Genomic DNA, 16,705 nt, shown 5'->3' with positions numbered 1-16,705 from the left:
CCTTCTTGTGTGTCAAACTCACTTTAGTTAATTCCACAAGGTGCTGAGACTCCATTTTATCAATTTCCTCTTTGTAATGTTTCACCATCTCAGACTGTGCCTCCTGCACAGCTTGTGCAGACTGAAAGGACTCCTGCAAGCGATTTTCAAGCTCCAGCTGAACCTTCTTCAAATGAGTTATTTCTTCAATTAGCTGGCTTTCTTTCACATTGTATTCAGTACTTTTTGCCTCTATTTCAGCATTAAGTTTATTAATTTCTGCATTATTCAAGTTCAACTTGTCCTCATATCCCAATCTTTCACACTCCTGTACTTCTTTGAGGTTTTGCACCTCAGTATTAAGTTCACATATGTTTTTCTCAAGATCTGCTATGATGCTAGCATTTGCTGCTAAAGCATTCTCTGCTTTTATTAGATCCTTCTCCATGGATGATAATCTCTTGCACAACACTGTTTTTTCCTTCAATAAGAGTGCTAAATTTTGTTCTTTGTTACTGATTTCAGCTTTGAGCAAATCCTGTTCTTTTAGCAATGTCTCTTCAAGTACAGCTTTCTGACCAAGAAGTTCTGTTATTGTCAGATTTTTAGCCTTCTGAGCATCAAGCTGGGTCTGCATTTGATCCCTTTGACTTTGCAGAACAGCCAACTGACGCCCAAAGAGAGACTGTACTTCACTTGTTACAGAATCAGAAGCTGTTTTCTGCTCTTGTACTTCTTTCACTAATTGCTCCTGAGTTCGCAGCTGCACCATCAACATTTCTCTTTCTTCCTGGAGGTCTTTCAGCATTTGTTGCCAGGTAGAGGATTCTGATGTTTGTGTTAAAGGCTCCACAGCATGGTAAGGTTGGCCACCATTCTCACCCTGTTGCTTTATTAGGTGGCTTATTTTGTTTTCAAGTTCTTTCTCCTTTTCTATTTTCTGAAGAAGTTGCTTTTCACAACAAACCCGTGCTTCACGTTCCTTGTTCAGTTCCACATGCATAAGAGAGAGCTCAGCTAATACTTTTTTCCATTTTCCAGCAGCTTCTTGGGTCTCCCATTGAGATGTTTCCAAGGCTGACTCCTTTTCATGAAGCTGTTCAGTTAGCTGCTTTAGTAGACAGATGTGTGAAGCTCTCTCATCATCCTTCACAACATCACAGTTGCTTATTTTGTTTTGCTGCAGGGAACCATCTGACAAAAATGAAATGAAGTCCTCTACTTCCACCTCAGTCTTTTCAAAAGTCTCTTGAGCCAAACTGCTATGACATGTTTTTTCATCAAGGCCAAAGTTGAATAGAGGAGATTTAAAATCCATGCTGGGTTCTAAAAGCACATTACTGTCTGATCCGTACCTACTGCATCTATCTTCTTCAATGGCATAACCTTCAGAACTGCCTGACAAATATGACTGCTCTGGTCTTTCTGTGGAGACGAGATATTTAGCCAGCATGTCTTCATCAACAGTGAAAAATGTAGGTTCCGACAATTGTTCTTCAGACAGGTAATCTCCTTCATTACCTTCACTTTCTTCAATCCGTGAACTCATTATTTTTTTTGATTCACCTCTTGATGAGTCTACTCCCAGTTCGCACTGGAACTCTAGTTCTTCGGGAACAAACTCTTCCTCACCTTTAAACTGACATGGTTTATTCATTACCTCCTCAAGTACCAGAGCTGCAGAGAGTGAAGCATCTGGTAAAGTGTGTTTTTCCTTCAAGATCATTAGATTTTTATTGGAGACAATCTCTTCATTGTATTCTTGCCTTGCATCTGCACTGTTTTCAGCCTCAAAAAGAGGCTTTTTATGTAATCCGTGGATGCATGAATCCAGTTCCTGAATCTCTTCATTCAAGTGCTGTTTTTCTTGTTTATATTGCTGGGCCTCCTTGACCTGCTCTTCTGCCTCAGAAAGACGAGACTTAAAGACATCAATTAAAATTTTGTACTGAACCTCAATTTCAGTCTTCTGTCTCTGGAATTTTTCCTGCTGGTTTTCAAGTTTCTTCCTCAAATTTTCTTTATGAATTTCAGACTCATGAAGACTATTATTTAAGTCGATTATTATGCTGTTCAAATTCTGATTGTGTTCTTCAGAATTCAGAGCAGAGAGTTCTTTTTTTAACTGTTCAAGGTCATTTTTATATTTTAAAATCATTTCTTCTTCATATATCTGCTTGGTTTCTGCAATCTCTTTTCTGTGGCATTTCTCTAGCTCAACCCTCAAGTTCTCTAACTGTTTGCAAATATCCTTTTCGTGATTAGTTTTCAGTTCTTCAGTACACTGCTGTTCTTTCATTTTTGATAATGTTATTTCATTTTTTAATTCTGTTATTTCTGAGTCCCGGAGAGAAAGAGTATGTTGTAGTACAGATGAGTTAAATCTTTCTGATGTTAGGAGATCCTGAAGACTTTTAATATGTTGTTCTTTTTCTCCTATGCTTTCATATAGCTGCTGTATTGTATCTTTCGTACCCTCTTCCATTAGAACAAGCAGATTTTCCTTATCTTTGGTATTCTTAAAAATAAAATACATGAAATGTGATGTTTTACTTTCCTTAAACCTCCTGTTTTTCATGTCTCTTCACAAATAATATATACCCTTAAGCGCATAGAGCATCATTGGCCTAGGCAATATGATTTTTAAGCATATCCTTGACCGTGGGATGCACTACTGAAACACTGATCAGCATGATAATATCAAGTTTTCCATGGAATAACAAATAATATGCCACTGACTCCAGAGAGAAAGGAAGACTGTCTGAAATTCCATGTATTTTGAATAGAAGTGAGTCAAATAATAAATTCTGCAGACACCTCTTCATCTCATATCCATTTACACACAGAAAACACCTTCCACTGGAGAAATAGGCCAAAGAACAGCCATGTCAAATTTTGATTCATCTTTGACTTAAAAATTTAAGACTTCTACCTATGGCATGGCTGGTTGTGTGCTTAAAGGAAATCAGACCTTCTAAGATACTCCTTCAATATATAATAGCAACCATAATCCCTATAAATTTGGTTCTAAAGACAGACTTGTTTTGTCCCATGACCATACCACTTCAGCAGTTCAGAATTATCACCAAATTTGAAACATGTAATTTAAGGTGGCAGAATTTTTCAACTTTATTTATTTTCCTGAAATGTTTACATGAAAATGCTCCCTCCAGGTTTTCTCTTTTGTATCTGAAACTAACATAATTAGAGATACAGTTAAAATGTATATCAAAATAAAAGTAACTGTTCAAATGCAACAGTAAAATTATTACATGCTTGCACAGCAACCTTCATCCCCTTGAAGCCTCTGCCAATTACCTTCCCATGTCAGTTCAGCAGTCCTATTTCTGACTGCAATTTCTTATACAACAGTTGAGTAACAGAGTTAAAGACCATCTCTTCTGTTATGGAAACAGATTGATTAATTTCAATATTTAAGCAAATTTTAAAGAGCCAGAATTGAATTCTCATTTCTTACAAAAAAATTAAATTGTGAACAGCTATTTTGCCTTATCTTCTTACCTTCAGAAGAGTAGTTTTAATTACAGGCTAAAGAATAGTTTCAGTTCTGAAGCAACCATACTAGCTCATGCACAAATTAAACATTCATTACAGATTCTTCCTCCAAAAACAATCAACTCGGCTTACACAACTGAAACAAAAACGTGACTGTCTAGAACTCTTAAATTATAAAAGAACTTCAAGCAGTTTTACCTTCTGAGAAGACTCAAGCTGTACTTCTAGGTCATGTGCTCTCTGACGCAGCATCTCCAAGCGTATATTTTGTTCTTTAAATTGGTTCTGAAACAAGGACATCTGCTGCTGGGCTTCTAATACCTCTTTCTTCCCAGTGCTTTTACTCTTTAGCATCTCATTAACCTGAGCACATATGTATTCACAATCAGAACATTTATATTATATTAACTCCTACACTAATCTCACCGCATGCATAAAATATACCATATTCATTTAATATAGATCTACTGTCTCTTTCATTCTCAGTGGATACGAAACTTCCTAAAAAGTCAGTAGTATTTTAAACATAACTGGTGTCTAAGAACTGTAAAAATATAACGTTAAATTGTTAAGTAATTCATCTCTACGAAGGTCCCAAAATGAGACAGGACTTCCAACAGAATGGACATTCATTTAAGAAGACAATGAACAAAACTAACACTTTTTTCCAAACTATTTACAACTCAATAGTAAAGGGTTTTTCACTTCCCAACTCCTCCAAAATCAAAGTAAAATGTTTACCACCACCATTTAAAAAAAAAAAAAAAAAAAAGAAGTCTGAGGGCAAAATAGAATGCATTTTTATTAACTTTAAATTTTTAAAATGCTTTCTAAAAACTTTGCTAAAACCAATAAAAATATCAATATATTCAAGACAGTACTAATATTTTTACCTTTTACAAAAATTGACGCGATTCCATGAACAATTTGCACCATGTTAGTAGCCTTTACTTAAAATATGCCTGAATTGCTATTTAGAGGCATTATTATTGTATTTCAACAGCTTACGGAGGAAATCCCAACAATTATTTGTGGAACAGTTTTCACCATTACTGAATATTTTGTCAATACCATTTAGAACTGTACACAAAGCAGTATTTTTTGTTCTTTTCCAAAGTCAGAATTTCATTCAGCAGAGAATTATTTCTACTGGCATATACTACAAGCCTCCTCAAAGAACAAGCATTCAGGTGTTAGCAGAAAGTAGCCACTGAACATCATTAAAAAAAGCAGATGAAAGGACATAATATGTCCTAGCATCCAGGGTCTCAGTTCCACGATCAACTTCTTGCACAGAAGCAGGTTCCTATGTATCAAGGGGTTACATCAACAATCTCCCTCTTTGAAACAATACACATTACCTCAACATAAGTTTCTGTATTACAGCTCAGCTGTTACAGTCATTTCTCTCTATGCATTATACAGCCACACAGAGCTTTCTTCTACAAAGGCAAGGTAAACTGGTCACATTGATACAGCAAGTGTTGTGTACAGATCCCAAACACAAAGTATTATGGAAAATTCCCTAAAAGATACTAAACTGAGGGACAAGATTATAATGACCTCCCAAATATTACATAGACGTAAGTGGAAAAACAAGAATGTCTCAGAAGTTCTCTCCAGCAACTGAAAAAAAACAACCTACAACCACAACTCTGCCTTGCCCTGAAATCATTTTCACTGCTGCATCACAAACTGAACTATGAAGAGGTATGTAATAAGCTTGGGATGTTTTGTGCGTTTAAATTCAAAATCTGTTCCCCCTCCCTCCACCTGCCTTTGTAAGGAAGCTAAAATTAGAGAAGGAGCATACCTGATGTAACTGAAGTTGTAAGTCATGGATCTGATCAGCTACATGTGAAGCCTCTTCTTGTAGGTCATTTTGATCCTTCTTCACCTGTTGAAGGCAGCTTGTTAGTTTCCTTATAACTTCATTTCGCTCTTGAACAGTTGTTTCCTAAGTGAGTCACAAGAAATACACTTTTTAAAATGAAAATATTCTTAGCATATTATGAACAGAGTGAGCTTGCCTAAAGCAAAGCTGTTAGAATCCACTGTTAGATGGAACTTGTATTAAGTTCACACCATAGGATTAGAAATATTTTTGTTAAAACATGTTAACAGGAGTGATAAAAGAAATCTTCTGCTGATCTCAAAGAGATACAGAAGCTAACTAAAACTCATTTGTTTTAAGCAAATGACAGGATACCATAATGAAAAATATATTTTTACTTGGAAATTTTGTAGGTCATATTGGTGATGTAAAAGCAATTAAGTTTAAGTCTTCCACAGGCTGTAACAGATTTACTTAGTACCCCCTAAATTTTTTCCTATGTCAGTTCTTCAGCCATGCAAGAGAAAGCTAATGAGATGGGATACATTAACAACACCTTTTGGTAATCACATCTATCTTTTCAAGGTGTTTCCTTACCAACAGGAAACATTTTTGTTTCCCAATCCTAAAAAGAGGAAAAAAACACATAAAACAGAAAATTATTCTTCAGATGCACCCGATAACTTACCTTTACACAAAAATGCTAGCGAGGGGAAATTTAAAATATCTTTTTTAATATTTTTGGAGAGAGAAAGATCTATGTCAGTTTAATAAAATTTACATTATCCTACTTAATTGCTTGTCCATATTAAAAAGTGCACCTGTAAAAAAGCACCAGAAAAAACACACAACCAAGCATAATGATCTTTGTCATCTCAGCAGAAAAGAGGGGAAAGAGGGAGGTCTGCCACCCGCACGAATATTTTAAAAGGAGACTAGCTACATCTACTAAGTGGTTTTCAGGTATATATCCACTGGAACAATGACACTTCAGTAAGCTCTTCCTTTTAAATAGTTTGAAGAATACATTCTTTTGTTCTTGTTTTTCCACCACTTGAAAGAATGACCTTGATGTATATGTTTTTAACATCAGTATTTGTAAAAATATAAGCTCTATACTTTTACATTGAACCCCAATTCAATTAATGATTAATGCTGCTTTTCTTAGTGATTCTTGCAAGTATTTTCTGTAAAGATTCACTCCTCAATACAGCAAGACAAAAATTAATAAAAAAAAAAAAAGGAAATATCAAAATTCTTCTGCTTAGAAATGTTTATCTAAGCATTTCAACAAAATCTCTCAAAATAAAATTACTTCAAATCTAATTTCATCCACATTTGATACAAATAATATGAAGGCCTGGACACTGATTACACTAACAGATGAAGAGAAAATATACGTATTGATTTTGGCAACACATGCTAATAAGGTGAAGTACTTTTCAATAAAAAACAACACTTAGAGTTTTGTGTCCTACATATTTTTGAATTAAAATAAAGTTATACTCACCCTATTGTCTATTTCTATCAAACATACCTGGAGCTGCATAGAGTCTCTCTGCTGGGTAAGTTGTTCCTGTAGTTCATCCATTTGTGCAGTGAGCCTTTCAACCGCTTCCTGTTTCTCCAGAAGTCTGTCCTCTAACTCAGCTATTTTAGTTTGACACATCTTAGCATCAAGCTCACTGCATTCTGCAGCAGAATTTATTGTAACTTCCTTCATAAAAGAAAAAATGTTTTTTATTCACCAAAACAATATACCATTTCTGTTTTATGACAATTCTGGCTACAAATTCAGATGCAAACTTAAATTCTGGGCAAATTCTATTTTAAAAGTAAATCAACAATTAAACTTCATATTTAACAAAAAGAAATATTTATAAGTTCTTTAAATTTTATTTCAAATAATTTATTTTAATTCTTTAAAAATTCAAATAGTTTTTCCATAGGTAACATTTTCACAAGATAAAGGGCAGAAGAGTTGTGATACTACAGAGCCAAACTGTGGCAAAGTGCCATGTTGGCTTCAAACAGCAAAACAAAAATTGAGTATAAAGAAAAAATTGCTACAGTTAACCCTGTGGCTTCTTAGAAGCAATATCATTACAATTCTGTTGTAAGAGACAGTACCTTGCACTTCAGATTTATTTATTTTTGTTTTTAAATGTAAGAAACAATTAAAGAATAAGCCTACTTTTAAATTAAAAACATAATTCAAATTCATCCAGACAAGTCCTATGATTTCAGTACACTTTTCTTACCAACCAATTTCACAACTAGTACACACGTGCACGTCAATGCCAGCTTTAACTATAAAAGGCATTTGATAAGAATGCTGAGTATCTATATACACACAGCACTTTAGTAACCAGTTATACTCTTCCTTTAGATACGTATCAGCACCTTTTATTAAGTGTACAGAAAGAATTCACACTTACTTCAGCAGCATGATCATCCACTGCATCATGGATGGACATATCAGCACTCCTCTGGTAAGCAAACATAAAACAAACACCAAATCACAGACGTTTTAAAGGTACATAAGGAAAAGCAGAATTATTTTGGAAACACTAAGCACAAGCGAGAAAGGTCCACACTGCAAGACAACACACAAATGACAGAGAGAGACTGACTTAAACATTTATTTGGATGATCATCCATGGTCAAATCAATTAAATAAATGCAGAATTTTTATAATTATTATGAATGACTAATATAAAAATTTAGGGCTAAGTCTCACCATAGAAATTCAATGTTTTATCTCCTGCTTTTGTGGCCTGCAAGTACAGTTGATCACTCTTTAATCTACCACTAAATATTAGTGTGTTAATTGACAGAATGAGTTAAGAAATATCAAACTCATTCAGTTACAAAAGCAATACTATTTTCTGACGCATATTCTTACTGTAGCATGGTATCTTCAAAGACATTAAACAATCACCAGACTTACCCATAACACAAAATAAAATGACTTTAGCACTATTTAGAAAAGGGAGCCAACAGCCCTGCTTTTATGTTGAATCAGCACCAAGTCTCCACTGACCACTGTCTACATCACCTAGAAAGCAATTCCATTTACTTTATAAGCAGGGTATTATGACAGAAGGTTTTTACTAGCAATGAACTTAAAATAAAACTCTTAAGTTCACATGAATTTAACAAGAGCACAGCTGCTAATGCTACAGTTAAGTGACAAAAATACTACAAACTTTTTTTCTAATGCTGACAGTTTAGCATGCAGTTTTATAAAAGCCTTTCTAATTCTTGTGATACATTCAAGATATCCTCAAAGCACTAGCAATACTGTCACAACAGATGGGATAATAAACAAAATGGTATTCTGCATTGTTTCAGGTTTGCATATATCCTAGTTTGATGCTACTGTTGTATTTCTGAAAATACATCAAGCTGCTTTTTATGCAGAATGCACTGCCCTCCCAAATCAACTTTGCTTAGAGAAAGTGCTGAAACACACTCAAATGACTAAGTAAAATCCCAGATTGAGATGGATACAATTTGTGGTAGCCAGGAAGTTGAATTGTAGCTTTTGAGGCTTGTGAAAGTCATAGTCAGCCATTTCCGACGCAAGAAATTCCTATTAAAAAATATTGTTCAAAACTACATTATTATGAGAAAGAAAGATGGAAAAGCTATGTGACTACCCACAGCTGACCAAAAAAACTGCTGGTGAGCTGAAGCAAGAAAGCAACTGCTTAATTTAAACAGATGAGTAAACCTATTAGTAGACAACTGCTATCTCAAGCTATATCACAGGCTATATATTTCCACGTTTATTCACATGCCTACAGCACTTCCTCTAGTAGGTTACCCATTCAAACATCCTCAAATACATCAGGCATAAGCATAGTTACCTGTTAAATAGTGTTTTTTTTCCAGTTATATCACCTTAAGAGAATTAACTATGACAAAAGAAAAAGGTCACTTCCTTACTTCTCAATAGCAGCCAGCTGACAATGCCAGAGAGCTAATACGCAATTAAACATAACAATCATCTGGAATACTTGCTATCTGCAGGTGGAGTGAAGTGAAACACAAGAAATACTAACATTTACCTCTGTTTCTGCTGTTGTCTCTAAGAGGCTGGTGTCTTCAGCCTGATTCCCTATACCGTTACCAACATCTGGAGAGTCACAGCCTTGGGCCACTAGTGCGTGCTCTTCCTGCGGAACGTCATGCGTGTGGACAGACGAGCCCTTCCTCTTCGCCGTCTTTTTCTGCGACTGCGCGATGTCGCCTTTTGTTTTTCGTTGTCTGAAGTAAGCAAACTGTGCAGAAAAGATTGGAACAGGTAGAGGGAGAGGTAAGTGAGGAAAAGGTAGCAGGACCACAAAATTAACGCACTCATGGGTGACGAGAACTATCCCAGCTTGATAAAATATATACATGTGCTGAAAACCTGCTTTATCTCCCTACTTTCTACGCATTCAGAATATACTGGGTAACTGTGCAATTAATCAAGAAATCTCACACCAGTACTATAAAGACTCATTTCAACACAGGAATCAAATTTTACTCAGTGAAACTTCACTTGTCAACGATAATTCAGAATTACAGCAGGACAGATTAGTAAAGGAACAAGTTGTTAATATACTACTATCATCAGGAAAAAAAGAACAGTCTTTCTGCAAGACAGGCAAAACCAGTAACCCCCTAGAAATGCATTAAACAGATCTTTGCGAGCACAAGCGTTAAGACTAAAATTATCGGAAGTAAGTCCTCATGCTCCTTCCCTGCCACCCCCTTAAGTGAATACAGCAAAACTTCCCAGCAAGAACGCAGACTATAGTACATAAATAGAAAATTAATTAAGCCAGGTCATTTTAATTTCTTCTGTTGAAGAATCAGATGCTCTACTTTATCAGACTATCACAGCTCTGTGAAGCACCAGGGACTTGCAAAGAATGTCACTGAGAGAATTTATTACCCAACTTTCCTTAGCACCTTAAACAGCTTAAAAAGGATTATCGTATTTTCAACTCCAGTATTATGTTTAGGCAGCATTTCCAAGCAGCATCTCCCTCACAGCATAAATCCAGGCGTCCAACTAGTAGGGAAAAAGCCTTCCCCAAGGTTATCGACTACACTGAGATACAATAGATAGTGAAAATAATGACAGCATGGAAGTACTCACAACTGCCATGCTCTACTTGCAATATCTGAGAGAATCTACTGTTTTCTAGCTTGGTTTTCCTGTAATACAGCAAACATTGCAGAAAAATCTTGCCCCTTTGTTTGGCTCAGATTCTCTCTCCTTACACCCATGTCAATTTCATTACAGAAACTTCTGTCTGACAGTTTAACTACTCAGCAGATACACAGTATCTACACTCCGCAAATATACATTTTATGCAGATATGAAAGACACCGGTTTCTCGCAAGCATTTAAGTTATATACCAACATTTTTTTCATGATTAAGTCCTGCAGACCATTAAATAAAGCTGTCGTGAGACAAATACTATTTGCTGATGTCAGGTGTTAACACTTACCGATGGCATTGTATGTGAAAAATAGCTACTGCACTAATTAAGCTGATAACACAAGAAAAGGGGACAGGAGAAAACCTGCAGAATAACAGAAAGTAGAGGAAGCTGCTGAAGCAGGAAAAAAAAAAAAAAAAAAAAGGAAAATCGGAGTAAAATGCATAGAGAAGATGAGAAACAAAAGGCAGAGAGGGTTCTCATCCTAGAAAGGAGTCGCTGATTTCATGAAGCAAGACCAAAAAAGGTATTTGTCACTAAAAAATAAGATTTACCATGACAGCACATTTATACAAGTACAAATTTTTAAATGCACATCTCAAAAACAAACCGAAAAAGAAATTTTTGTCAAATTCTTATATATTTAAAAAATGAAGGCAAAGTAAGCATTATACAAGAATTACCAACTACTCCAAAAGTCCTGGTACCTACTGGATTTATTATCCCATGAAAGTGTCTGGAGTCAAATTGCAAACTTATGGGATCACTGGGTGAGGAAAAGCATCCTTTAGGGCACTACCAGGTTTCCAAAGCCTTTAATGAGCTACATAAATTTAAGTGTCATTAGACAATACACAATCAAGTGACACAAAGTAGTACATATTAATATGAAGAAAGCAGTTAGCACTGATTCCTCCTCCATTACAGTGAGATCCCGTCATGCCCCTTTTGATCGACCTGACCCTCAGTTTGCTCTCTAGCAGCACATACATGGGTGAGACCTTTACTTTTAGCCAGGACTCAGTAAACCAACATTGCACCAACAGCACTGCCCATGACAGTATCCAAAGCAGCTCCCAGCACAGAAGTAGCCTTTTCACAGCTACAGATAGATTCAAACTTCACTTAACTTCCACCGGTCAGCTGCTGTTTTTAAGCCAGTTAAAAACAGCAACCACATGGCACTTCTGGACTGGTACAGCCACAGGAACATCCTGGCACTACAACAGGCCCACAAGGGTTTACTTCCCCCTTTGATGAACTGCTATGGTGACAACCTTCCACCACAGCATCCTAGGCTGACTAACACACACCAGTGGCACAGGCCAGCACACAGGAAAGCTGCAGCAAATGGCACGCAGCTCAGCTCTCCCCAGCCTCCTGGGAACATCATTTACTCTTTGACTTACTGCTTTGCACATTTCAGAAACCAGTACCAAAAGAACATCCAAAGAAAATGCAACAGAGCAGAACACCACATCAGCACCCAAATAGGAACAGATTAATCAGACACCCACCTCTTAGATACAGTAAACATAAGCAAGTACTCTTGGACAATCAAGAAAGAATTTCTAACAATCTCAAACTCATGAAGCAGGAAGACTTCCTGGGAAACATGCACTCCTTGTTGAGTTCCTACCACATAAAATGCAGGAACAGAAGAAACATCACACAAGGTATGATGCACACAGCTCTGTAACCAGATGTACAGCAGGCTAACACACACCTTACCTAACTTGAGAAGAGAGGAAAAAGATCACAATTTTTTGTTTGTTGGGGTGTGAGTTTTTTGGTTACGTTTTCCAATTATTACCCTCACCATCAGTATTACATTTATGAGAAATGGAAATTTGAAAAACCTGACACAGTCAGTATTTAGTAGCTGCCAAATGTCAATTTCTAATTGATATAGAAGTTGGGTTTGTTTTTATTATTTGGTGGCAACTTCAAATACATTTCAATAATGGAGTTTTCATCCCCACATGAAAAACCACAGGCACTGTTTTAAAGAGAAAATCATACGCATGATAGCCCTTTCCCAAATCATTATTTAGCAGACCAAGACTTCTGGATTAGACAAGCAACATACTAAACAACAATTCACACCTCCAGATCCAAGCAGTATCAGACACGGTTAGCATGACCACATTGCTGTAGCAACCTGCCTTGTAACCAGACGCCTGCAACACACAAGCCTCACGCTCCTGTCCTGTGCAGCACCGCAGCGAGATGCTTCAGGAAGCTGACCTGGACGAACAATGAATGCTGCTGTTTTGGCCTACAGGTGGAATTGCCTTAGGCGGCTGTAGGGCTTCACCAGAGGAAGAAAGCACTGCACCTAGTCACTTTCAAAATAATATTTGCATTCACAAGGACAACACGAATAAGAACACTAAAGAAAGATGTTTCCCTAGTGATTTCTTCAAAAATACAAGCTATCCAAAGGAATTTTCTTAAACAAGTTACAGTCCAGTAGCCAACCTACTCAGCGACATGACCAAATACTACTGTGGGCTTAAGAACATGAGAAGGACCACTGAATAAGACCGAATGTCCATCTTACATGCAGGCATGTAAGTAAAGACATAAAAGCAGGGAAAGCACATAGCTGGCTAGAAGCCAGCTGAGCATACCAAGGAATCTATAGCTGGCATTTGCCTTCCTATACCGAAACACAGGATCTTTGTGTTTAATGAGCCCCAATAAACATTTCTTCTATTAATTTGTCCAGGTGTCGTTTTTTTTTTTGTTTTGTTTTGTTTTTGTTTGTTTTTTGTTTTTTAAATCTAGTGCCCACAGTCTGCTAGGTAAATAATGGATCTCTGTGACATTTTAGTAAGCAAAGGGAGCACTACACCCATCTCTGCATTTCTACACTTCTACACTCTTTCTTCTTCTCTTACTGTTGGTTGCCATAAGGCAGCAGCATTGATGGAGCTGCCAGGGACAAGGCTGCTAATGATTTTTGTTTGCAAACAGTAAGATACGAGATATTTGGCACCTAGTTTAACAAACAAACAAAAAGATGCAGTACTGGCTGTGCAGACATCACTTGAAACTTAATTCAGGTCCCTACTTACTTTTTTTTCCCCAATGGCAAACAACAGCTGTACAACAGGTGGGAACTGGCGACTCGTTCAAGGCAAGCACCCATTTTTTTAACTATAAGCAGACACCGCACTTAGAGAAGAGTTGGACAAGAAACACCAGGAGAAGCCCTGCCACAGGTAACCACACTTCCCAACCCGAGGAGCTCCTGTCCTCAAGGCTCTCGCTCCCAGCACCAACCCAAACGCCAACCACGCACCCCCTGAGGGAGGAGGCTGCCCCCACACACCAGGTGCGAGGGCTGCGAGGCCGAGGCAGGCGCGGAGCTGCCGGGCGGGAGCGGGCGCTGCGGCAGCCAGGGCAGCGCCCGGCGGCCCCCCCGCCCCTCACAGCGCCCCGTAACGCACCGGGGCTCCCCGCGCCCCCACCTTGGCTCTGCCGGCCTCCAGCTTCCGCCGCCGCGCGGCCGCCGCCCCCTCCTCGTCCTCCTCCGCCGCCTGCATGGTGCTGGGGGCCGAGCCCGCCGCTGTCACGGCGCGGCGCGCGGGCAGCCTCCCGTCATGGCCGCCCCGCGGGCTTCGCCCCGCCCGCCTCGGCTGAAGCGGCCGCAGCCAGCGCCAGCCAATCAGGGAGCGGGCGGGAGGCTCCCTGCCTGCCCGCCGGCCAGTTAGAAGGAGCGGCCGTTAGGCTCGCCCCGCCCACCCCCTGCCAACTGACTGCTGGGATCGACGTCGTGAGCCGGGGCCTTCCCTCTGCTCCGCCCCCCCCTCAGCGGCCGCCAATGGGAGAGCCGCGCGCCGCGGGCGGGCCCGCGCTGGATGGACACTTTCAAACGGGCCGCCCGCCGAGGCCCCGCCCCGAGGCGGTGCCAGCCAATAGAAACAGGGCGGCTGCTGCCCCGGGAACACCGGCCCGCCCCTCAGGGGCAGGGCGCTCAGTTCGCTTCACCCTCTGTATATACGGTGTATATACTATATACCATAGTATCATATTATGCTATAGTAATTATATATAATATACATAATTATATTACAATAGCATACTATATAATATATATGATTATAATTATATATAATATATATATACTATATATATACTAAATATTATATATAGTATATATATAGTATATATACTATATATATATACAGTATATACATATAGTATATATATAGTATATATATATAGTATGCTATTACAATAGCATACTAAATAATATAGCATACTATATATGTATAGTACATAATATAGTATATACAATATATACATTATATACTATACACTAGATATACACTATACAATATACCATATATATACTATACATATTGTATACTATATATAGTATGTATAGAACACATATGTAGTATGTATAGAATATATATATGCATTCTATATATATTCTATGTATAATATACATAATATATAATATATGTAGTATGTTGTATAGTGTATATCTAGTGTATAGTATATAATGTATATATTGTATATACTATATATACTATATATATGCTATATATATAGTGCGCTTGAGAGCTCTTGGTTGTTAATTTGCTGCATTAAAATTGGCAGAAGCAAATAATTGATCGGCAGGAAAGTGCATATACCTCTCCACTGGTGAACTTCTTTGTGTGTGTGTTTTTCATTCTCTTAATACTCTTTTCATTATTTTTACCTCTCTTTTAATAAATTAAAATCCTCTTCTAAGAAATGAGAAAGAATCCTTTCTATGGAACCTGAGCACAAGAGTTTATTGTCTCCTGATATTTCCATTTGTGTCTGGTTGGTTCCTTTTCTAGTGTGTTTTAGAAATCATGGTAATTAAAATCAAGGGCATAAAGTATCAAAATCAATAAAAGACATCATAGAAAAGCAGTACAGGTTTGGACCTCATCATATAAGCAATTCTTGTGCCTAAAGAAGGATCTAATCTGCCTATGATGTTCATCACGGCTGGTTTTGTAAATTGTTTATAAACACCTTCTGTGAAAGCTTTTTCTTACATTACTGCTCTATCATTTACTAATAAATTGACTGGGACCTGTATTTCCTTTCACTAATTTAAATATTGCTAGCTGACCCCCTCTCATCATTTACTTAATAAATTAAACAAAGCCTGTTCTTCCAAGTCTTCTTCAGTACTTATATTACATAAATTTACCATTATTAGCATTTTTTTTCTCTGGACTTCCTTCTCCCTTTTATACTGCCATGTCTAAAATTAGACAGAGTATTCAAAATAACTTCAGCACTGCTAAATAGAGCAGAATAATTATCTCCTGTGAGATAATTATTCTCACATAACACTCCTGTTAATGCTCTGTAGAATTAAAACTGTCTGGTTTTGCTTTTTTTGCATCTTCATGTTCATTTGTGATCCCTAGTTTGTGATTCACTGTAACTATAGATCATTTTCTACAATACACTTTTGTGTCTGTCTGGTATATTGCTGGCAAGTCATTAGGAGCTTGTAAGATATCCAAGCAGTAGGGATCCTGCTGTGACCAGGACATCCAGAAGTGTGAGAAAAGCCCAATCTTAACAGATTTGCTGGAAAGCATTTTTTAGCTAATGTATTTCTGGGCTACCCACAGCATTTCTCTTGCTCTTTTTTATATGTCATCTCAGTTGTTTAACACTCACTATATTTTAATTTAATACTTCAACTTGGTTGTTTTTGTCAACCTTTCTTGTAACCCTATATTTCTGTTGCAATGAAGGGTCTAGAAACTTAACTGCTAGGGCGCACTTTAGTAAACCAGTTAATGGTAAAACATCAACTTAAAATTCATCAGCAGTCAAAAAGTCTACTACGCCATCAGCAATGAATAGTAACAGTGGTTGTCTGAAAACATCAACGCAGCTCTTGCTTTGCTACATCACTGCCTAAATATTACAGGCAGCTCCGGTGACCCCATCACAAGAGAGTTTATGAAATGGAAATGTACAAAGACAAGTAACTAGGATAAACATGAGACAAACAGCCAGACAAACAAGGTCTGATCAGAAGTGTAGCATGCAGCACCTCCTAAGCGTGGCTGATAGCAGAGGCCAAGAGATGGATAGAAGAAGTGTCCTTGTGGGCACTTGCATTATATTTTCCCAGCCTCTTCC

At 37.7% G+C, this 16,705-nt stretch overlaps 1 protein-coding gene across 4 annotated transcripts in view; it reads right to left on the bottom strand.

Moving 5' to 3' along the window:
* PCNT (pericentrin) overlaps positions 1-14,264 on the bottom strand; it is a 79,348-nt gene extending 65,084 nt beyond the window's left edge. For 2 of the 4 annotated variants that reach the window (XM_084524326.1, XM_084524328.1), the window contains exons 1-7: positions 14,026-14,264; positions 9,397-9,615; positions 7,768-7,818; positions 6,867-7,046; positions 5,309-5,452; positions 3,694-3,858; positions 23-2,497 (exon numbers count right to left, since the gene is read on the bottom strand). In XM_084524326.1, coding sequence (XP_084380452.1) covers positions 23-2,497; positions 3,694-3,858; positions 5,309-5,452; positions 6,867-7,046; positions 7,768-7,818; positions 9,397-9,615; positions 14,026-14,100 — 3,309 coding nt within the window. In that variant the 5' untranslated portion in view covers positions 14,101-14,264. The remainder of the gene's footprint in view (positions 1-22; positions 2,498-3,693; positions 3,859-5,308; positions 5,453-6,866; positions 7,047-7,767; positions 7,819-9,396; positions 9,616-14,025) is intronic. The other 2 variants (XM_084524325.1, XM_084524327.1) reach the window with 1 other exon arrangement.
* Positions 14,265-16,705: the final 2,441 nt, after the last annotated feature.

The sequence above is a fragment of the Aythya ferina genome, assembly GCF_964211825.1.
Source record: "Aythya ferina genome assembly, chromosome: 6".
NCBI lineage: Eukaryota > Metazoa > Chordata > Aves > Anseriformes > Anatidae > Aythya > Aythya ferina.
Note: the sequence above shows the minus strand (reverse complement) of the source record. Positions and strands in the feature narration are given on the sequence as shown.